General features: G+C 45.5%; 3 protein-coding genes across 4 annotated transcripts; all 3 read left to right on the top strand.

Annotated features, from left to right (window-relative positions):
* Positions 1 to 62: 62 nt before the first annotated feature.
* Positions 63 to 7098, top strand: zgc:172136 (uncharacterized protein LOC566376 homolog). 2 transcript variants are annotated; one of them, XM_057047297.1, is made up of 14 exons: positions 63 to 223; positions 1685 to 1859; positions 1974 to 2064; positions 2997 to 3076; positions 3151 to 3227; positions 3371 to 3557; positions 3657 to 3812; positions 4303 to 4368; positions 4810 to 4878; positions 4947 to 5121; positions 5233 to 5517; positions 5612 to 5734; positions 5834 to 5904; positions 5983 to 7098. In XM_057047297.1, the coding sequence occupies exons 2-14, from the start codon at positions 1782 to 1784 to the stop codon at positions 6271 to 6273; spliced, it is 1749 nt and encodes a 582-aa protein (XP_056903277.1). In that variant the 5' UTR covers positions 63 to 223; positions 1685 to 1781; the 3' UTR covers positions 6274 to 7098. The 2 variants fall into 2 exon arrangements, with proteins under 2 accessions (XP_056903277.1, XP_056903279.1); XM_057047299.1 differs by lacking the exon at positions 5834 to 5904 and having other exon boundaries at positions 5983 to 6134.
* Positions 7099 to 7204: 106 nt separating this feature from the next.
* On the top strand, positions 7205 to 16453 carry tarbp1 (TAR (HIV-1) RNA binding protein 1). Its single transcript, XM_057047414.1, has 29 exons — positions 7205 to 8206; positions 8302 to 8399; positions 8484 to 8553; positions 8616 to 8770; positions 8850 to 8902; positions 8982 to 9079; positions 9162 to 9297; positions 9382 to 9478; positions 9651 to 9740; positions 9827 to 9950; positions 10024 to 10290; positions 10512 to 10609; positions 10687 to 10845; positions 10930 to 11159; positions 11236 to 11467; positions 11565 to 11753; positions 11830 to 12029; positions 12098 to 12169; positions 12279 to 12399; positions 13224 to 13334; positions 13550 to 13699; positions 13784 to 13870; positions 13956 to 14161; positions 14247 to 14322; positions 14407 to 14578; positions 14661 to 14846; positions 15053 to 15177; positions 15248 to 15384; positions 16074 to 16453. Exons 1-29 carry the CDS (start codon positions 7297 to 7299, stop codon positions 16252 to 16254), a joined length of 4830 nt encoding a protein of 1609 aa, XP_056903394.1. The 5' UTR covers positions 7205 to 7296; the 3' UTR covers positions 16255 to 16453.
* A 1229-nt stretch (positions 16454 to 17682) lies between these two features.
* Positions 17683 to 20384, top strand: LOC130533639 (radial spoke head protein 3 homolog). Its single transcript, XM_057047215.1, has 8 exons — positions 17683 to 18206; positions 18425 to 18506; positions 18584 to 18722; positions 18800 to 18945; positions 19123 to 19326; positions 19456 to 19618; positions 19695 to 19781; positions 20222 to 20384. Exons 1-8 carry the CDS (start codon positions 18097 to 18099, stop codon positions 20296 to 20298), a joined length of 1008 nt encoding a protein of 335 aa, XP_056903195.1. The 5' UTR covers positions 17683 to 18096; the 3' UTR covers positions 20299 to 20384.
* The last annotated feature ends 1997 nt before the right edge of the window (positions 20385 to 22381 follow it).

Genomic DNA, 22381 nt, shown 5'->3' with positions numbered 1-22381 from the left:
CAGTAAACCACCCCCACAACTGTCCGAGATGGTACGGCCCAAGCGTTCGAGCTCCGCAGTGGTTTAAAAAGTTACAGCACGCGACGGGGTGGGGGAGAGACAGGCGGTTGGTACGGAATAAGTTTGAAATATTCCAGTTCAAAACGCCTTTTTATACTTAAAATAAGGCTACCAAGGAAGAAAAACGAGAATTTTGAATCCGTTCACCACGTCTAAAGTAATGGTAAGTCCATTTTTCGTGAAGTACCCGAGTTCTTGGACTTAGTGATGCACTTGTTGCTTTAGTTCATCCATGGAAGGATCAGCGCTTCTGTTTACGGGAAACGGGAATTCTGCAGGGAGCTGGAAAGAGTTTAAAGTGTTGTTTACTGCAGCTTAGCGTTATCTCCCATTGGTTGTAAATCCCTCACAAACAGGGTGATATATACCCATAAATAGTAGAATGCGGTGCGTTGTTTTGTGGCGCTGGGATTCTGGGAGCGCTTCCAGGGCTCAGTTAATGTTTTTCCAACAGTTTGCAGCCGTGCTCGGTAGTAAGGATTAGAACAGTCCTGCAGAGGAATTAAAACATACAGATGGCTGCTCTCATGTGATGCTAGGCTTCCCCCTGGTCAGCAGTAGCAGCAGCTCCAACAGGGACCCTTGTTGAAGCTGGAAGTAGCGACACTTGTTGGAATACAGAGCAAAAATGTGCACTTTATATGGAAGTTTTTGCGGCTAACAGGTATCTTCCACAGGACTTGTTTATTTCCTTGTTTGGGGCATTGCATGCATAATTGATGCAATGTAACCACCACTACTAGTTACTGTTTTTACTAGTTTAGTTATGGACTGTAACCTCTTATTAGAATTATTATTAGAATAATAATTATTATTGTAAATGCTTTGTTTTGTACTACCAAACAAGCAATGAACCCAACCCACCAGTTTTTATGGAATCTTAACCCATGAAGGCTCATTCTTGATTTCTGTATGTGTTGCATTGATTGTTCCCATCTGCAGGTTTTATCTAAATGAATAGAAATGCATAATAAATACACCAGAGGGGATTCCTTTGTGCTCTTTTTGTGGCAGTGTGAAACGGCGAGACGCTTTTTTTTTTCTCGGTGTGATTTTGAATCAGAAGTTGTAGGTACTGGTATTTCAGGTTTCTTATTTGTTGTTCTGACAGGCTGTGTTTGAACATGCCCATAAATCATATTGGCAGACAAAACTTTATGTGGAACATTCACCATTTTTTGCTCCTTTGATTTTAAATTCTTAATGATTTATCTCTCCCTGTCCTGTCTCTCTTCCTCCCAGCACCGTCTCTCTGAAGATTTTGCTGTATGACATGACCAAAACATGATGCATGTGTCTGTATCTTGCCTGGAGGCTTTGATCTCCTTCAGATAAAGTTTATCTTCATCCTGTCCTGTATTTTCAACCCTTCTTTAACTGATAATAATCCAAAGCTAGATATAAAGGGATCGGAGCCGGTGCACAGCAGTAATTAACCTGATTATCTGATACTGAGATGGTAATCAGATCAGCCTGGTACCACACTCGCTCTGTCCGCCATGGTCATTTATTCGGGTGTAGTGGTTGCAACATGCATCCTTTCTTGTGCTCCCTGCCCTGTTTTCTGTCAGTTTGATGAAATTGAGTGAATGCTAAGCTCTTTTGTGACGTCATCTTATTTCAGATGCATTATGGATAGAAGACGGATGAAAGAGGCCAGAAACCTGTGAAGCAGTTTACCAGAGAGAGGGAGTACTCGGCTCCACTGCACACCGGGCGTAATGTCCACTTCGGTAAAGCAAGAGAGAACAATCTGCGTTCTCCTCCCCAACAAAGACCAGCTGGACGTCACTGTCGGGGTGAGTGCTTATAGTAACACGGCCCTGCACCCTTGACCTTCTTCCAGTCGCGTTTCCTCTTTGCTGCAGACTTTCTTTTGACTATGGATGCTTTTGTTTCCTCACCTGCTCCAGCCAAAGTCCACGGGTCAGGACGTTTTCAGTCGGGTGGAGGAGCTTCTCGGAATCAAAGAGCTGCACTTCTTCGGCCTGACGGTGGTGAAAGGTGAGCTCGCTGTTCCCTGACACCTTTCAACAGAGACAAACTGGTCACACTGCTTCTATAAAGAGTTCTCTCAATGATGTTGGTAAATTAAAAGCTTTGCATTGGAGGATGTTGTAATCCACTTCAGCAATTAAGCAAACTTCTTTTGTTTTGTTTTTCTTTGTGGTCTCGTTTGCTTTCTTTGTCCAAATACGTTGAAATGCCTCGATGGTCTCGATGGCTCGCCGCTTGAACAAGCAGCCTTTTGTTTTTGTGGTGTTGGTTGAGCGATCACTTAAACCAGCATTCCTGCAATATTAACTTCATTAAGCCTGGAATGCACCCTTGCATTCCTCATCTTTACCAAGGGGAGGGATGCGAACTGATGGGAAGAGGAGGGTGGAAGTGGATGGAAAAGAGGTGGGTGGACGTGTCACAATGACACGGGCCTCCTGACTCAACTCTCACTCAGAGGCCTCTAAAGAAGGAGAGGTGAAGGAGCGGGAATGAATCAGAGGTGGAGCGAGAGACTGAATGGAGAGAAGGATAGACCGTTGGAAGGGAGCAGTTGTGAAACGGCTCAGGGTGCATAATTTGGCTACACAAAGTCGAACAAAAGAGATAAGGAGGATCCAGTAGAACATGTTCTCGCCATGACTCATAAGACCAGACAGAGAGAGATCAACATCCTGATTCCAGGAACATAAAGTTTAGGTAAATGGCTTTAGATATTAAAGGGTTTACAAAATAGCAACAACAAAAAAAGTTTAACCACCCACTATGGTGGTAGTACCAGGGGTGTTTATGTCGTTTTATTGCTCCTTCGTATGCTGACTCTGGAACTTTTCATTTCACGCACAATGAATGCTATTATCCGTCCATTCTTTACGCTTGGCTGCATTATTATCTGTCTGCTTGTTAACTATCTGCTGGTTTCCTGATTGTCCTTCCAGATAATGAGCATACATTTTTGGACATGGAAGAGAAACTGTCCAAGTACTTTCCTAAGGATTGGAAGCAGGATTTGGGGAAGGTGAGATGACCTGTTTCTCCCTTTCGCTGAACAAATTTAAAACAAATAATCAAAAATGCTTTTCTTTTCTATAGAGCTTACAGAAGAGACCTTTGCCTCTAATTCTCTGTCTCAAAGTGCAGTTCTACATTGAAAACGGTAGACTCTTTAGGTATGTTGTGTATTCTATTATGTTATATACTGTAGGTATGTTCATACATCTTAACCATTGGATCACCTCCATCATTCTTCCCTTCCTGACCTTTTGGCCTGTCCACAACCACCCCATGTTGTTTTTCCTTCTGCCGGTACCAGTGAACGAAAGGCACGGCACCTCTACTACTCTGACCTAAGAGAGCGAGTACTTCGCTCCGAGTGTCGACAGCAGGAGGAGGTGTACTTCCAGCTGGCGGGTTACGCCATGCAGGCCGACCTCGGCGATCACCCAGTGGACAACAATACAGAGCCTTATTTTGAACCCAAACAGTACTTTCCTCCCTGGGTAGGTGGAGCCTAAGAACCGAAACCTCATGTTGTGTTTCAGTTCTGTAATATATTTAATTTCTTTAATAAGAATCTGTGTTCCACTTTCCTTCCATAGATTATAGCTAAAAGGGGCATAAACTATCTCCTCTGCCATGGGCCCAAAGTTCATCAGGAACAGTGGGGCATGTCTACACGTGATGCCACCCTGCTCTTCATCAGGGAGGCTTGTCGACTCGAGGATGTACCTGTCATTTTCTACCGACTGCACAAGGTCATAAGTCAACTTCTTATCTGTTAGTAATTCAAACAAATTGCTATGAGTCATGAGCTTGCAGCAGAGATTATGGTGATAGCGGTTAGTATGACTCGTGTGGATATTTATATCGTTTCATCATGCGTTATGGTGAGTGTTTAACTTTTGGGGGTGATTTGTATTTGAGGTGATTATCTGTTCACTGCCTCCCCTCTGCCCAGAATAGTCTCTCCCAACACAGCCGTAATTCCTTTCAGCTCGTTTTGAGTGGTGTCAGACAAATTGCCACGTCTCGGTTACGCAACTCATCGGTCATTGTCGCTCATCTCCTGGGTGATATTTTGAAGGCTAGCCCATCTGTTGCGTAATGTGCTCCCCCCTTTTAATTTGTTGTTAGCAGCAGGAGAGGGTCTCCCAGGGCTCTAGAAGTGGGGGCTCAACTGTGAATTTGCCATCTTATCTGAACCACTCGGATGCCTTTCTGACATACCATCATTCATTTGTCCAGGACAAAAAGGAAGAGAGAGGAACAGCTTTGCTGGGGCTGACCCTGCGAGGAATGCAGGTTTATCAGGTGCGTACCCGTATAAGTGCGTTATTAACGCACGAGGCATACGTCAGCGTGTGAGCACGCGAGCGTGAATCTGCGTCTGCTCAAATATTCAATCTCGTGCTCGCCGCTAAGACGTTGACTAGATGCGTGAGGAATGTGTGGGCTTGCCCCCAACAGCAGTGTATCAGGAGATAGGAGCTGTCTGCTGTGGCTGTGAGTCGTTTGATCTGTCTGTCAGGGGCCATCTGGGGGGAGTGGATTAGGGCTGCAGGCCTGGCTGATTAGAGAGCCAGCAGACCGTGAGATACCTTGAGAAGCCTTTGGCCTCTTTTCCAGCTCCAGATGGCTTAGCTGAACACAAAGACCACTGAATATCGATCACTACTGTTTAAAAACATGCTCAAGTATTTCACATCATAATCGGTTTCTGATGATGTGTTAATGGCTGTTTATGTGTTATAGGAGGCCAACAACATGCGGCAGCTGCTGTATGACTTTCCTTGGGCACACGTGGGGCGTCTCACTTTCCTGGTAAGCACGAGTCATTTCTGTTACACTGTTGCATGAATTAGCTTTAGCTCATTTGTTCTCCTATTCAGGGAAAGAAATTTGAGATCCAGCCAGATGGCTTGCCGTCAGCCAGGAAGCTGGTTTACTACACGGGGTCATCGTTCCGCTCTCGTCACCTCCTCCTGCACCTGAGCAGCAGCCACCGCATCTACCGAAGCCTCCAGCCTGCCCTCAAACACCTGCGCCAGCTGGAGGAGAGCGAAGGTGCTGAGTGAATACAAGAACAGGATCATTAGCGATAATTGGCCCTTAGTTCCAAGATAAATAGACGACACTGTGATTTTGTGTGGTTTAAATGCCTTTTATATATTTCAGAGAAAAAGCGTTACAGAGAGTCGTACATCAGTGATGACCTGGACTTGGACCCTCATGGTAGCGAGAGCAGCCCCGGTCTGTCCCGACACTCCACCAGCAGCTCCGGAATCGAAGCTGATGCCCGACAACACAGCATTTCCACAGAGATCGCCTCCATGGAGGAGGACAGTCACCAGCCGGTAGAAAAGAGGTTGAGCTCAGCAGCGAGCTGCGCCAGCTCCTCTACCTCAGGGTTTGAGGCAGGGAGCAAAGCTCAAGCACAGGATGATGGCTGGAAGGAGGAAGGTGTGCATCCACATATGCCTTGCGTGTCATTGGCAATTTGGTGTGTTCAGGAAATTTGTTTTACAGATTTTTTTGGTCTTCTTTGATATTCTAGAGGTCCATACCAGTGTTGGAAGCACATCGGAAGCCCGTGATTCTGATCGGATGTTCAAACTTGCCGATCTTCTTGAAGGAGTGTCCGTGGACTGCACAGACCTGTCCAGGACTCAGTTGCCAAGTAATTGAATTTTGCAGGATATTATACAAACATTTAAAAAGGTCATTCCGCCAGTGTAAAGAACGTCGCATTCATTGTCAAACTCTTTTGGCCTCGTAGAAGATGGCAAGTCTGACCCCAATAATACTGAACATGATGGAAAAATATACAGTAAAGATTTGTTAAATCAGGTCAGTTACCCTTATTTCCCACTGCCTGGTGCTTGCTAATGCATTTCTGACTGTCTTTGCCTTGTGCCTCTATTCCAGGTGCTGAAACCGAAAAGTCAAGTTTGTGTGGATCGACAAAGCCACAGTCTAGATGATGTACGTCTGCTGCCTCTTCAAGCACCCTTGGGAACAACGCTGTCACCTGATTCATCCCATAGTTACACATTCGGTCTACAAGATGCTGCCACGACTAGGAAGTTGCCTGCTAATTACAACCATTTCCCCACTTTAGACTGCCCAGCCAAAGCTTCTTTCTATGGCCACAGGTCTTCTAACTGCCTCTCCTTGGACGTGTTGGATGACGAACAGTTCCTCGAATTTATACTTTGAATGGAATTTCTAAATTTCCAAATGGTGCTACCAGTAGCATTGTTAGGACAGATTCTTCTTTTTTATTATGTCATTTTGCAGCATTTCATTCAGTCAGAACATATTTATTCATCTTGTATATTGTGTACATAATAGCACATTTTTATAATATTCTGCATTTTTGCAAAACCATTTTTATTGTTTGTATTGTGTAAACTTGGTGCTGTTGGAACAGCGAAAAATGTCTCAATGTTGGTACACTTTTACGATTTTGATACTCTTACATTTTATTCTGGATATATACAGTTGATAAACACCTTAAATTTCAATTTTTAAAATCAAGGACATTTTTGTTACGTAACTGTTTGTCCTCTTTTGTATACTTCGATAATAAGGTCTGTCACACTTTTCCTATTGGCCTGCAACAACAGTGGAGATTCTTGGGTTTAAAAATTATTTTTTTCTTTTCTTTACAGCTGTTATTGTATTCATCCAAAGCTTTCCTATTTTCCTCCATAATTGTGATTACAGCAGGAAAGTATTATTAGTTAAGCACTATTTCTGTAACTAGAAAGTCTATAATGATTCTGCACTATTTTTTTATATGACGTAACCACCAAAAGAAAGTGCTTGGACTTTGTTTCTCTCTGCCTTGTAAATAACTGTTTTGTAAAAGAAGAGCTGTTTTTCAACGATATGAACAAATGTGGAAAAATTAACTTTTTGGTCGATGCCAATAATGTATGAACAACATTTTCAACTTACAATAATGAACTTGTTTCTGTTGTACAATGCCTGTTTTATAATTTTCAAAAAACCCCAATTAAAATACAATTAATAACTAAATTTTTCAGTATTTCAGTAAATCTTTCAGTATTTATTCTTAGTTCTCTTAAAGAGTGGTCACCGTCCGTTGTCACGACATCCTCTCGCGAGAGTTGAAGATTACGTTTGCGGAAGTTTACATGCATCTCCGAAAAACGTGTGGGAGAGGGAGCAGCTGCGCAAGTCTAACGGTATCAAAGCGTTTGCTCGTCCCCTAAAATGTATTCTATTTTAATGAACGCGGTTTTGTCCAGTTCACCTGATTACGAGCGTCTGTTCGAGTCTCTTTCCTGGTCGAGCGACTCATGGCCGGGAACGGAGCGGGTGGATGCGCTGACAGCTTTCATTGACGGCCTCGGAAGTTCTATGGCCGATGGTGACACGGCCCGATTTACGGAGGCCAACCGAGAACTTATCAAAGAAAAAATCCACTCTGTTATGTGGCAGCAATGCTTACCGTTGTTTTCAGCGTTGTCGCTCCATGGCAGCGACTGCATGCGGCAGAGGGAGAGCATCGCCTCTGCATGCCGGCTCTTAAGCGCTTGTGTCCCCCTTTGTGAGGAAAGTGGACCAGAAACTTTAGCGCTGTCTGTTCTCCCGTCGCTCTCCGTGTCAGAGGAAGAGACGCCCGGTCCGGGGCGACTCGGTGTGGAGGTGGCCTGCGAGGTCATGGCTGCTCTCCTACCTTCTCTCTGGAAAAGCGAGCAGCTCCCTCTCTCCATCCTCTCCTCTGCCCTGTCCAGCATCAGAACATTACCCGATGCCCTGGTCTCAAAGGTCATGACCAGGCTGCTGGTGCCTCTCCTGGGCTGCAGCAGTGGCGAGACCTTAGGAAGCATCCTGAAATGCATCCTGGATGACCTGTGCTGCTGGTATTCCACTGAACGCTCCCCAGCGGTCACAGAGCGGACACTACTGTGTCTGACCGTCCTGTCAGATCACATCATGGGACCTCGCAGCTTCCCCTCCTGCAGTGATCCCCGGCTGTCTCCTCAGTTCTGGATGATGGTTCAGGACGGACTGATGCACAGAGACAGTGTGTCTCGCAAGAGAGCGCTGTACCTGCTGAAGAAGTGCTTGGCTTTGTCAGAAGATGAGGGGGTGGAATGTCCTGCGTCTACCTCCAGAGGTGGTAAAACCGCTCACTTTTGTTCTTATTGTCGTAGGCGCATATTCGGTTGGTGGTGCATCTTCTCGTTTCTGGCTGGGTCTGATGTTTTTCAGAGGAGCTTTTGTTCAGGTGGACCCCTCACAGGAGAGAGTTGCTTCGAGAATTCTGGGAGGATTTTGTGCTGGTGATGGAGACCCTGGAGGAAAATCAGGTAGAAAATCCTACCAGCTTGGTTGGATCGTCCACATCAGATCGCATCCCCATTTGCGGCCTTTTTTGACGCCCGTTTCCACAGGTTCACGTTGTCCGGCCGGTTCTGAACAGGATAGATGCTCTGATCCAAACGACGGTGAACGACAGTCAAGGTAAAGCGTCATCGGTTTGGTCCTTGCCCGGCTTCTACGTCAGTGGCCTGTTCTTGTTGCAGCTTCGGCTCAAGGTCTCTTCCATCCTTCCTGGCTACTGTGTGTGTACCAGCGGATGTTCCACAGTGAGAATAAATCATTAATGAGGGAGGGGGTGTGTCATCTGCTCCAGCTGCAGGTCCTGCAGCAGCCAGGATTTGCTTTGGCCTTTTCTCAGGTACAAGCTCGCGCACCGTTCCCGAGTACTGTGGCCACCATCGTTTGAACTTCACCGCTCTGCTGTTTTTGCTCAACAGTTCATCACAAGCTCTTTGATGGATGTTTTATCAGAATCCTCGCTCTTCAACAGGTGCGGACATTTTCAACTGTCGCACCGAGCAAATAAGGAAAAATCAGTATTTCATCTCATGGCACATGTGAATGTGTAGATCGGCTGGGCAGAGCGTAGGAGACTGTCCTGAGCTCGGAGCCAAACTCCAGGTCTTCATGGTTACCTTCTTCAGCAGCCTGCCATCACAGCATAGAGGTACAAAAATGTTCACACTCACTAGGTGATAACTTGAGACATCGTCTCCTTGCTCAATTGTCTCTCTTCAATTGTTCTTTAGGCCATATTTTGCTGAAGATGATCCGGGCGCTTTGCTCAAAACACTGGTGTGCGGTTCCCCTCCTCTTCCTCTCCCAGGCTCTGTCCAAACTCCCCCCGAGTCCACTGCTAGGGACCGATGGGCTTGCTGCTCTCAGGTGCCTCCACATCCTCACAGTTAAACTGTGTCGTACTCGCTACTTCCAGTGAACAATTGTGTCCTAACCGGCTGCATTTCACAGGGAGGTTCTGCGCTGCACCATGATCACTCATCAAGTCCTGTTGCGAGGCGCTGCCCAGTGCTTCCTGTTAAACAGCGCCCTCCAGCTCACAGATGTGGTAATACACAAATAGAAGCAAAAACTTTAATAAATTGTATTATGACATTGTAATTACAATATGAATTAGCTTAAAGGAATTCACTTTTTTTAAGGTTGCCGTATTTGAATTCCAATATAACTCTAATAAAGCTTTAGAATGACTAATGTATGTCTGAAATGTCTTGTTGCAGAGCTCAGTGAGCCTGGATGATGTTTTTAAATTTCTGACGGATTTTCGCGCGGATGAGTCGCTCTGTAGAGACACTCAGACGTGGAATCAGGTGGGCTGCAGTAGGAATCTGTCTCAATAAAACAGCTGAGTCACTGTTAAAGCTCTGGTTTATGGGTATTTTTAATATCGCCACAGGTTTGTGTCTGGCTTTCAGACAATGAAGGCAATTTCAAGCCTACAACTCCAGATACAACTGATACTGTAAGAAGCTACATCCAGCATGAGATAGAGACTTATCTCAGAGTCCCTGCTAGTAATGGTATGTCTGACATTAGTATTTGTTTGAATAAGATGTGATGCCCTTGAGTTAAGTCAGGGTTCCAACTTCTCAGGTCAAACGGAGCGCTTACCAAACCCAAAAGAGGCCGATAAACTGTCCAGGGCCATTCTGCTGTGTGTGGATATGGAAAGTAAACGAGCTGGGATAGAGATCAGTGAGAGCCTGGAGTCTCTCCTGTCTCCGCTGCTGGAAACGCTGAGCAAAGTCAGCACAAATATCTACCTGCCTGTGCGCAAGAGTGACAAATGCCTGCAGCTCATGCTTGGACTTCTCCAGCATGGAACAACACCAAGATGGCAGCATACTGGAGAGGAACAAGGTCTGGGAAAACGAGCAGGCGGCTTTAGTTTAGTTTGAGACACAGAGCAAACACTCACGCTATTCTGTACTAATCTGTATTGAAGCAATAGACATTTAGATTTTAGTATCCACAAGGATGAAGTGCAAGGTCCTTTTTATTATAATTAAGACCAGCTAGGACATAAAAATGGAACCTGTCAGATATCGGTGACACCTTCTGACTCATTCTTCTCTTCGCAGCTGATAAAGTGATGGCAGTCATTGAGAAGCTTATTTTGGGAGTTATTGATCCAGTCCAGGAGTTTATAATGAGACGAGTACTCGGAGAGCTGCAGGAGGTAAAGACAACAACAACTACTGCAGTAGCAACAACAGCTCCTGGATGTGATGTATTTTTGTGATTATTTGATGACAGCTGTACGATGTAGAGCGAGCAGACCTGTACCTGAGTGTCCTTCAGCAGCTGGTGGTCATGTACCATTCTCTACCCGAGTACTGCAGTAAAATTCAGCAAAACTGTTTCCCTAAAATCCTTCATCACAGTCTGGATGTCTTGCGGGAAACAAACAACCAGGTACATGATCATAATGTTACAGTGTACAAAAATACAGCCCAAAAGACTGTCAGTTCATTATTTGAGTCCTTTTTTACTCGCTAGGTGAACTCGTTGGCAAACCAGGTGGCTAAAGTCATTGCCATGGCGTCCCTGGGTATGGTATGTGGTCTTCTGGAGGAGGAAGTGATTGCTCTTCAGTCAGAAACCATTGCTCCACTGAAAACACTGAATGAGTACTTCTACAGTCAGATGTCAACTTCCTCTGAATGTCTGCCCGGATTGGGAAACTTTAACACACCTCTGCAAAAGCCAGATACTGGAGACGCTCTAGGGTAGGAGTTGAAAGTAGTTTTAAACACAAGGATGAATCGTTATAAATAGACTCACAATAGAAGTCTTTTTGGACAGCGATGCAGAAATGCTGCAAGACTGGGGACGCGTCTCTGCCGGTTTCCTACGACACCAGTGGATTTGTCTGAGCTTCCTGATTAAGGCTGTTGGAGTTCCTGACTCTGTAGAGGTTTCCAGAGTGCCGGAGACTCTGAAGGCTGCTCTGAGCTGCAGTGTGGAGGCCCTGGCTCTGCTACCCAGTGACCTTGTGCTGCCTTTGCTCACCTTTATGAAGACAGTGCTGCCACAGGTGAGCCTTTGGAAATGAGTCGTTCCACCTAATCTGCAGTTATTGCAGGCATTTTCAAACCGCTGAGCCTCATGAAGTTTCCGCTGTGGTGTTGCAGCTTCTGGTCCATGATGAACTGCTTTGTGTGGAGGCTGTGACTCTGAGCTGGAGGCTGGTGCAGGGGCTCAGCACTAATGCCCACGACTTCTGGCCTGCCCTGAAAGGCTTCATCTCCATGACATTCCATCACAAACTGCTGCAGCTGACAGACTCTCAAGCCCCGACACTTGTCACTACATTGAGACAGGTTGGAAAAAATGATCCTGTTGGATATTGCAGCATATGCAGTACATTGAACTTACACATGCTTTTTTTTTTTTTAGATTGCCAGTGAGCTGATGGAGCTGTCTCAGTCAAAGAGCGGAGTTTTTGGTGTGCTGCTCCAGCACTGCTGTCAGCTGTGGCTACCGGCCGACCGAGTCAGCAACAACACAGCTGACATTATGTTTTCTAGTGTTTTTAATCACGTTAACATTATCACTGAGGCTTGTGTCTATGGACCAGTGTTCAGGAGAGATCAGAGGTAATCATTAGCAGCATTTATTAAACTATATCATGAGGCTTTTCTAAGAACCCGTCTCTCTTTCATAGGCTCATCCAGGATGTTCAAACATACGTGGAGCAGCTCGGCGAAGCGTGCGGCGCCAATGTGGCTGTTTCCAGGTAAACTGCATTAATCATGACTGCAGACCAGTCAGTCTCTCCTTGGATGTGATTCAGAATGATGCCACCAGGGGCTCTAACTCTGCGTTAACGCTGACTGCTTTGACAGTGACAACAGGGACGATCACCTGCCCCGCACGTGTATCCTGGCCTTCCTCAGCCACCTGGACTCTTCTAATGTGCTGCATCAAAAGTTGATGGAGAAACTGGTTACAGATCTGTTAGAAAAGGTATAGATGGAAAAATCCTGAACACCAAAATTCACAAGGAACCCAAATGAGAGAATGAATATGCTAATATCTCAGGGACCAGTATTAAGTCTGACCTTTCTACATGTTTGGTTGAAGCAAAACTGATCCACGTTTTTCCCTCGCACGGATGTAGGTGACAGGGCAGACACAGGCCAAAGAAACCTTGGTCTCCCTTCACATGGGCTCGCCACCCATGAGAGGATGATCCTGTGTTACAGATGTTAGGTCTTGGGATGTGAAATCCCATTTTTCTGGCAAGGAAAGAGCCGATGCTGTTGCTTGAAGACAAGTGGTTCCGACTGAATATAGTAGGATCCGCTTCAACACGCAGTTTTCTCCCCCGGCTCAGTGTCTGTACACGGGGCAGTGGATGGGAGGGTAGCCTGCCTGCACCAAACGGCAGTTCAAGTACCCCCCCTTTTTGGAGTCCTCGGATGGGAGGCTCGTGAGCGCTACTGCTGTTGACCCCTTTGTTCTAGTGGAGAGCTTTAATGCTCACAGGGGCAATGACAGTGTAACCTGGAGGGAAGGTCCTTCGGTGAAGTGCCCTCTCCAGGTCTACCCAGAGTACATTTCATGTTGAAGCTTGTAAACATCTTATCCTCTCGTCTGTGGGGAAGCTATAACCAGTTTTTAAGCTATAAACACCATTTGATGCACAGTGTTTATGTACAAATACTTGTTGCTTTATATCATTAATTACACATGACACGGGCATGGTGAGTCGATCATTATTTCCAGTCTAACGACATCTAACGGCAGCTTCATTATCTCGCTCTGCCCACCCTTCTGTATCCCTGCAGGAAAACGAAATATCGCAATCAAAAGTCCGTTACTATAGCAACTCCCTGCAACATCGTGTCAAAAACAGAGTGTGGCAAACACTACTGCTGTTGCTGCCCAAACTCAGAGAGGTAAGATAATCATTCCAAGCACACACCAACACAGTACGGAACAGTGTGTGTGTGTGTGTGTGTGTGTGTGTGTGTGTGTGTGTGTGTGTGTGTGTGTGTGTGTGTGTGGTGTGTGTGGTGTGTGTGTGTGCGTGCGCCATAGTGCGCGTGCGTGCGTGTGCGCGGCGTGTGTGTGCGTGTGGACACTGTTGTGAACCATATGTGCATGTGTGCAGGAGTTTGTGGACACTGTGGCGGACCGTGTGTTTGAAGCTGGTTTCTGCAGTAACCAGGCCTCAGTCAAGTACCTGATTGAGTGGATGATGGTTCTGATTCTGGTGTACTATCCCCACCACATGGACAACTTCTGGACCTGCTTTAGCAAGGTGAGATTCCATTCATGTTTGACATGTAAAGACATTGTGTTTGGCTGGATTATTTCAACATTTTCAATTGATTTCACTATGCAGGACCATGAAAAGACGAAGACAAGCAGCTGCACTTTCCTCTCAGTCCTCGTTCATTTCAACGTCATCATGCCTAAGCTTCAGGACCAGGTATGTTCCTGGTCTGTCAGCTCCAACCCCAACCGTCTTTTGTCATGTTTCACTTCCTTCTGCGTGTCTCTTGTGTGTTTGTAAGCCTGCACAGTTGGGTAAAGCCCTGGACGTCATCCTGCAGTGGTGCTTCAACCATAATTTTAGTGTTCGTTTGTACGCCTTACTGGCCCTGAAGAGGGTGTGGAGTCTGGCTGAAGCCAGGGCAGCTGAAGGACCACATGGGTTTGCTGGACTGTCCACTGTGGTCAAGGCCTGTCTGAACCAGGCTGAGGCCATGCAGAGCACTGGGTGAGAAGGAGCCTGTGCCCCTAATGAGAATAGTTTTATAACCTGTGTCATATCTGTGAGTCTGATTTGCTGTCTCACTATTTAGGAATGCCAACAAGAATTGGGTGAAGATTCAGGAACATTTCTTCTTTGGTTGCTTTCATCCTATCAGAGATTACAGTGTGAGGTGCCCTAATTTTGGTTTAAACAGACAAAACTTGCTAAAACGCACCTATATTGTCTAATATTTACCCCCACCCCCCCAGACCATATTTTACACTTTTCCAAATCTGTCCGATTTGGCTGATGATGAGTGGATTCCACCCTGGAAGTTTGAGAACCTGGTGACTTTTTCTGAGAATCCGTCACTTCCTTTGAGAAATCCTGCTCCTGACCTGAGGGATCACCAGCCCGGAGACTGGATCCAACAAGACAAAGGTCAAAAAGATCAATCAAAGACGACTCCCAGAATCATGGAGAAAGCATTCTGTTATTTTACCTCATTGGTTCGGTACCACAGGCGAGCAGAGCAAAGAGGACCGCTGGGCCGAGGTGCAGAAGAAGATCACTCCCTGGAAATCAGGGCTGCAGGAGCAGGAGGCAGAACTTCAGCTGGGACCACAACAGAGGGCTGTTCGACTGGGAAAGCAGCACGGCGCCCTAGTGGTCGTTGCCTCGCTTATTGACAAGCCAACCAATTTGGGAGGTGATGAGCGACGTTTCTTTAGATCTTAGCAGAACTCTGCATCACTATCCGCTCTTCTGCTCCCTTAAACCTAATATTAAACTGGATGATGTCGTTTATACATTTATCCCTTGTAGAGATGTTTCTATTGCTAGACTGAAAGTCACACTTATCACATTCATTTAAGCTCACGTTTACGGTAAGTTGATGTTATTATTTGTTTGCAGGTCTGTGCAGGACCTGTGAGATCTTTGGGGCCAGCGCCCTGGTTCTGGACAGCCTTCGCCACGTCAGCGACAAACACTTCCAGTCCCTGAGCGTCTCGTCTGAGCTGTGGCTTCCTCTGATGGAGGTGACTTAGAACTTTATGTATGGTGGAAACCTTTATTTACATGATCTTAAAGAGCAAGCTGGTCCATCAGGTGAAGCCTGTGCAGCTCACAGACTTCCTACAGGCGAAGAAGAATGAGGGGTACTGCATCGTTGGAGTGGAGCAGACAGCCAATAGCCAGAGCCTCCAGCACTACCAGTTTCCAGAGAAAACACTGTTGCTTCTGGGGTATGACAGCTTCACCTGGTCATTTCCAGTCCCATCAGAGTGTTAGCATACACAAACACATTCCCCTCCACAATTCACAAGAAAGATGTAAACTGACAGTTACTAAATGCCATCTCGCTGGTTCAGTGTTTCCCTGTTGGGATGAGCTTCTCCCTCCACAGTGAGCCTGTCAGGGCACGCCGGCCTCTAATTGGTTCCCCCGGAGGAGAAGCCGCAGGAGATAAATTATGCAAACTGCTACGAAGCACCATCTTTTATGTGGATTTTTTTAAACAACTTTTCTGATTTGAGTCAATATTAACCATGTTTGGTGCGGCGCAGCATGGCACGGCTCTAATTGATCTCACCTAGTTCCCCTCGTGATAAATCCAGCTCATCACATCACCCTTTTACTGTGAAGAACACTCATTGATTCAAGGAGTAGTCAATAGTGTCCGCAGGATCCTCAGATCAGGACCATCAAGTTCTCATTTACTCAGGACCCAACTGTGAGAAAACGATCCTTCTGGCAATCAATAGGAGATAAAACCGGACTAACTTGGCCACTTACAATTTAGCATTTTTAGAATTATTCAATGAAAACTGCAGGTTTTGAGCCGTGCAGCAAATCTTTCTGCTGTGATCAGTGACAGAGGTCACCTGATGGTTTTCCTCATCTCAGTTTTCTCCCCTTTTCATTTGTTTGTCAGGAATGAGCGTGAAGGTATACCTGCCAATTTGCTTCAGATGTTAGACGTGTGCGTGGAAATCCCCCAGCAAGGGATCATCCGTTCACTCAACGTGCACGTGAGCGCTGCCCTGCTTATTTGGGAATACACAAGGCAACATCTCATCTCTGGCTCTTCTGAGGTCGATCCCCAACGCTGCTGAAACACAAACTGGCTTAAGAACGCGACCACGTCAGAAAACGGCACGCGTCCTGGTGGCAACTGCAAAATCCATGTCGAGGGATTTCAATGACCTTCTCCCAATTAAATGTATATTAATGCTGTTTTTTTTTTCTTTTAATGATTTTAATTAGATTGTATTTTTCTATGGTCAGCTCAATAAATCGAGATTTTACACTTTCTTCCAGTTTAACTGTATTTATTAGCTGCGATCTCTGTGTTACTGTCATCGCTCTTCATTTTTTAAGATTATTGGACTTCCTGCCCAGAAACCAGAGCCCTGGAGGAGCAGCAGGGGGGCAGCCCCGCTGGTCCATTCTCAGCGACGCTGGCTCTTTTCCAAGCATTTGAGCTGCTGCCATCTGGTCACTGGTTCTGCTGTCCAGCCTGCAGGACCCAGCGGAGCGCTGCCTCGGGTAAAAAAGAGCGTATTGATCAAGTGACAATCTCTAAATTAGATTCAATCCTTTGAGCAATGGTGCAGTTTAAATCACACTCTTGTTTCACACATTTATTTCTGGGTTATGGTTGCAGGCTGCTTCATTTTGTTATTATATGTGTCTGTGTAGGTAAAAAGAATTGCACTCATTGATCACCTTCTGTTGTGTGAACATTATGAAGGTGGGTCAAAGCCTCGCCCACGAGGGCGATACTGCCCTCGTGGGCTGCTCCAGCCTCGTCCCACCCTCCGTTGTTACAGTTTCACACTGGCTGGTGTTGCTGAACTCTGACATCAACCCGCTGCTGTACGCTCTGCTTAGCAAGCGTTTCCAGGGTGCACTTCAGGGACTCAGGCAAAAAATAAGAGCATGCCTTAGAAACAACACGGGAGGAGTGAAGGTCAGAGCTCAGGGGGAGGATGGCAAAAGCGGCGACCCCTGCACTCTGACCACCGCCGATCCCAGACCGGCTTTCAGCTCTGAGGATTCAGCATGTGATGATACCAAGAGTTCATCCCCCATTTTTACTGTCAGTACTCACTATAAACTTAATCCCGAGGAGGATCTCTGCACATCACACAGCGGTTGCATCAAAAATGCATCGCAACACACCTCTATGGACCATTTGCGAGTCCCCTGCTGGCCACAAGAGGGCAGCAGGCTGCCTTCCTCTGCTCCCACCAGGGAACATCAGGCTACTTTCTTTTTTGGCCAGATTACAGTCAGAGTGGAGCATAATGTCTGCTGATGTCAAAAACCTTTTACTTGTATTGTAATTAAAACATTTTCTTATGCTTTTTCTTATCTTAATTTATTTTTTAAATTTAATTTGCCTTACCTCCTGCAATGTTGACATCAAACTAATTGTGATCAAAGACTCTTTGACAATTGATCTTTTTTATAATCAAAAGAGCCTTGATTCAAACTAGCATACATTATAACTATGTTACATGATATTTTTAATGCCTTCATACTGCTGATATCACCTAATTTCAGTCAGCAAGTAAAGAAATAGGAAATCCAAGGTAAGGTCATGACACTTGACCCTGCATGGAAACGTGTTGCTCAAGGGACTCCACTAGTAGTAGTAGAAATAGTAGTAGAAATAGTAGTAGTAGTAGTAGTAGTAGTACTAGTAGTCGTAGTAGTAGAAATAGCAGTAACAAAAGTAGCAGTAGAATATTAAGAAATGCAAAAGTTGCAGTAGAAAGATGAAGATAAGCAAAATGTTGTTCAAAAAATGTTTTGAAGAAAGTGACATCACTCCTCATATGCTTCCTGGAGATCGCTGATACAACGCGTCAACGTAACCACCTCATTTCTGAACCATTTGGTAAAATGTAAATAATAAAAGTGCTGTAGTTCTCATCAGGGTGATCCCGATAATGGCCTTTGTTTCATACAACCAGATGGAGCAGAATAGGAGCTACACCTTCCTCAACCGGCCCAGACCTGTTGAGAGTCGGCCCATATACCGAAAACCTTCGGCTGAGCGGTAGACTTTTGCTCTGTAGCAGAATTTACCATAAAATGCTACCGTGTTTGTGCAGTCTGAAAGTATCTCTCATTACTCTGGTGACTGTTATGAATGAAAGAACATGTTTTAATGTCTGGAGAAGAATAACAACATCTTCATCATCAAAATGTGTCTAATTCAGCTCTTTCCTGATGCATTTCTGTGCTGCTTTGTTGTTGTTTTTTTTTACTTTTTAGGACACTATATCAGTTTGGAAACATAACATATGACCGGCGTGTTGTCAGGGGGAATGTTTTCGCCCAGAATATCATTTCAGCGGTACGTATGAACTGTTTTTGAATTGGATTTTAACCACTCTAACTTAAAGTGTGTATTTTCATTATTAATCTTATTAGACAAAAAAGATAGATCCCACAGAGATAGAAAGACCGCAGACGTTCAAGAGGAGATCCATCCCAAAACAGCCCAGGGAGCAGATTCGATCTGTGACACCCGATGCTCTGCGTGGGAGAACACACAACAAGGTCCAAACAGGTAACACACGTCGCCCTCTCACTATCTGCAAACTCCTGCATCACGAACTGCAGCAAATTCACCATCAACCTTTTTAGAGAGTTATCTGGAGGCACTGAGCGATGTCATAGTGACCTCAGACCAGAACTGTGAAACGGAAGCGTTGCTGAACAAATCGTCAACCCCCCTCTTCATACCTGCCAAAAGTGGCAAAGATGTTGAAACACAGATCGAGGAGGGAGAGGTAGGTGGTCCAAACAGGAACTCGGGCCACTCTTATAACCCTAAACCTCAAGGGCTAATAAATCTATAACCTTTAAAAGCATGTTAAAGTAAGGTAAACTCATTTATTGGAGCACATTGTTACGTCTCATGCCGGGAACGCGCTGTGTTCCGGGTCTCACTGTGTTTGTCCCCGCAGTTGTTTGACTTTGACAGGGAGGTGGTGCCCTTGTTGGAGGTCCTGGTGGGAAAGGTGCTGGAACAGTCTTTGTTGGAAGTGATGGAGGAGGAGGAACTGGCCTATTTGAAGGCTCAGCAGCGAGCCTTCGAAGAGCTCCGGAATTCTGAATTGGCGGAGGTGCAGCGGCTTCAAGAGCAAGAGAGACGGCGCAGGGAGGAAAAAGTAGGAGACGTTTTATGAATATTAACGGGGGCTCTTTAATGCATACGTCATACACCTTTTCCTCCTATCCTTAGATTCAATCGCAGACATTCTTTTCCAATTGTTTCCTTATTTTGCTCCTATCTCCAGGAGCGTAGAATTGCCCAGCAGCGTGAGGTGTTGAGGAAAGAGAGAGAAATCGCACAGAAGATGGCCGCACGTGCCTACACAAAAGAGTACATGTCTGGCCTCTTAGCAACAGTCTTTACCTCCCTGAGAGCTGACGGATACTTCTTCGATCCCATTGAAAGAGGTCAGCCCCCTTTTTCCCGACAGAAAAGGTGTCATTCCTACATTTGGATATGAACGTGTGCACTTCTTATTTCCAGACATTGAGAGCAACTTCTTGCCATGGCTCATGTCTGAGGTTGTCAAAAATGTGGAGAAGAAAAGCGCTGCAAGAGAACTCTTGGACAGTAAGACACGACACCATATTTGTACATTTTAGTCAATTAAAGGGGATTTTGGAGATCTTCCCTCACAAACTGTTGGCAGCTTGCCCCATGAGAGGACCGTTAAAAACTATGGGCATCCGCTGACCATAAAAGCTCAGAGAAACAGTCGTTAATCTACCCGCTCCCTAAACCACCACATGGTGTTCTGACCAATCAGAGAACAGGACTGGGTTTGAAGCAGGTGAAGGTGGGGGAGACAGTAAAAGCCTGTAGTCAATAATTTAAGGTTTAAAAAGTTGCCTGAACGGCGCATGGGACGTGGCAAAAAAAGTAATAAATGTATTAGCAAAGGTCACATTAATAATGCTATCACCACAGCGCCACCTAGCGGTTGTCTTCATACAACAATCGTTTTCATGAAGACAGAAGTTGGACTGAAATGCTCCGATTCTGTGTTTCAGGTATCATCTTTGATCTGGCTGAGTTGAGACTGGAGAGGCTGAAAGAGTTGGAGACGCAGACGTCTGAATCTGAATAGAAACGCTCAGAGGTCTCTGCACTTATATTTATTGTAAATGTTACACTCTATCAAACGGAAGTGATAATAAAACGTCTCTTTGTGAACACGGCACGTACTTTGTGAACACACTGAGGTATAACAAGAAGATGAGGAGGAGGAGGGGCAGGAGGGAGGAATGATGGATGATTTTACAATGCTAATCTAGTCTTGTTTCTCCCCCAGGTAGAACATCTTAGCACATCAGCTTGGTGACTCGTTAGTTAATGAAACAAGCTGAACTTTAAAAGTTGTTTTTCCCTCAAGTATTGACCACTATGAATAACATTTTTAAAAATGGAAATCATTTGTTAACTACGGTGTGTTAACTTGCAATTCATCTTTTCATTGGTCACATTTGACCCGACCTTTGACAGGAATGAGCATAACACTTTTTGTCAAGCCACGGTGCAAAAGTCGTCCGTCTAAGCTGCAGCTGTGTATTTGAAACAGCAGACACGTGACTGGGGCTCAGAGGTGGAAAACACAGGCCATTTCTCCCGGCCGGTTCCCTTTTGTGCTCTTGTGAAACATCCTCAAATTCCCAGGATCCAAATTTCCCACCGTTGAACTCGCCCATTTCCTCACATATGCATCGGACGTGGCGCATGGACTTGGGACAGCTGGGTATTCCGCAGGGCCTTTCGCCTCGGCCAGGGACGACATCACTGGCAGAAGGGCCTGAAGAAAAGATCCACAACTCTTACATTTTCATGAGGTTATGGTTTTTATTTCACGTGTTTTTCTTTTACAGTGTGGAGAGGAGAAGTTATCCCTTAGAGGGGAGGAGAGGAGGAGGAGAGGGGAGAGGAGAGGAGAGGAGGGGAGAGGAGAGGAGGGGAGGATAAGAGGGGAAAGGAGAGGAGAGGAGAGGAGAGGAGAGGAGAGGAGAGGAGAGGAGAGGAGAGGAGAGGAGAGGAGAGGAGAGGAGAGGAGAGGGAGGAGAGGAGAGGGGAGGAGGGGAGGGGAGGAGAGGAGAGGAGAGGAGAGGAGAGGAGAGGAGAGGAGAGGAGAGGAGAGGAGAGGAGAGGAGAGGAGAGGAGAGGAGGGGAGGAGAGGAGAGGAGAGAAGAGAAACTTGCTCATGAATTCTAATGTTGGAGAGCATTTTCTGGTCTTTGTTGAAATATCAGAAACAATCAAATCATCCGAATATGCAGGGAACAGCAAACAGAACAGCAGAAGAGGGTGTTTTATATTCACTTAATCCACGTTTTCACATCACCAGACCAGATCAGATGATGTAATCAGCGGTGCCGGTCCATGAAGAATGTGTCCGTCCTTACAGGAAAGTCCACATTTCCAGGTTTAGGATTCCAGGTATGAACTCCGGAAGTTTGCACGACGGTCCCTGCGTATTGTGAATTTAGAAACAGCCACAATTCCCATTATGATCAAAGCTTACATTAAACTTTGGGATTTGATCTTAAAATAATCAAAGGAGATTGAATTTAAAGCAACAAAAAAAAATATTGCAACTATGTTAAATTGTATAAAAATTATCCTATATTTTAATTTCATTATTAACTTAAGTCAGTAACTATGGAAACAACTTCAAAATACAATGTGGTAAGATGTTGACAATTGATCCCAGCTGATGTTCTATTTTTATGCCTTTTAAGTCCTCACTTTGAGCGGGAGAGTCAGGTGGAAAGAACACTTCAAATTTATGCTCAGTGTTTCACCACAACTCCGCCTCAGAATGTCCCAGACACACGTAAAACACACTGTCGAGTGCCCAGTGGCGCACAAACGTCAGGTTCAATGCATTGTTGTTATCAGAGGCTCCGGCGGCCTCCCCGTGACCCTGCAAGGCAACAGACATAACTGTCTATAATGTTCTTCACTGAGAGGGCTGCCACAACACGCCAGCGTTCCTGCCCACTTCCTTAATCACTTTAGTAACGTTTAAATGTGGGTTTAAAAAAGACCGGTGTGATTTCCAGTAATGGCTTTTGTTTCATACAACCAGAGGGACCAAAATGGGAGCTGCACCTTCGCCAGCCAGCCCAGCTCTTTTGACAGTCCGTCCAAATACCGAAAACCTCCCGTTGAACGGTAGATTT

Source organism: Takifugu flavidus, chromosome 11 (assembly GCF_003711565.1).
Source record: "Takifugu flavidus isolate HTHZ2018 chromosome 11, ASM371156v2, whole genome shotgun sequence".
In the NCBI taxonomy this organism is placed as follows: domain Eukaryota; kingdom Metazoa; phylum Chordata; class Actinopteri; order Tetraodontiformes; family Tetraodontidae; genus Takifugu; species Takifugu flavidus.
This window is presented reverse-complemented; position numbering and strand designations above follow the sequence as displayed.

Excerpts from the sequence above, each read along its gene's own strand:
- tarbp1 (XM_057047414.1), top strand. The coding sequence starts at position 7,297 with ATGTATTCTATTTTAATGAACGCGGTTTTGTCCAGTTCACCTGATTAC. Across the intron at positions 11,468-11,564 it reads TGAAGACAGTGCTGCCACAG|CTTCTGGTCCATGATGAACT; the intron begins GTGAGCCTTTGG and ends GTGGTGTTGCAG. Across the intron at positions 12,030-12,097 it reads GTGTTCAGGAGAGATCAGAG|GCTCATCCAGGATGTTCAAA; the intron begins GTAATCATTAGC and ends TCTCTTTCATAG.
- LOC130533639 (XM_057047215.1), top strand. The coding sequence starts at position 18,097 with ATGGCCTTTGTTTCATACAACCAGATGGAGCAGAATAGGAGCTACACC. Across the intron at positions 19,327-19,455 it reads GACGGCGCAGGGAGGAAAAA|GAGCGTAGAATTGCCCAGCA; the intron begins GTAGGAGACGTT and ends TCCTATCTCCAG. Across the intron at positions 19,782-20,221 it reads TGCAAGAGAACTCTTGGACA|GTATCATCTTTGATCTGGCT; the intron begins GTAAGACACGAC and ends TCTGTGTTTCAG.
- zgc:172136 (XM_057047297.1), top strand. The coding sequence starts at position 1,782 with ATGTCCACTTCGGTAAAGCAAGAGAGAACAATCTGCGTTCTCCTCCCC. Across the intron at positions 4,369-4,809 it reads GAGGAATGCAGGTTTATCAG|GAGGCCAACAACATGCGGCA; the intron begins GTGCGTACCCGT and ends TATGTGTTATAG. Across the intron at positions 5,122-5,232 it reads CCAGCTGGAGGAGAGCGAAG|AGAAAAAGCGTTACAGAGAG; the intron begins GTGCTGAGTGAA and ends TATATATTTCAG.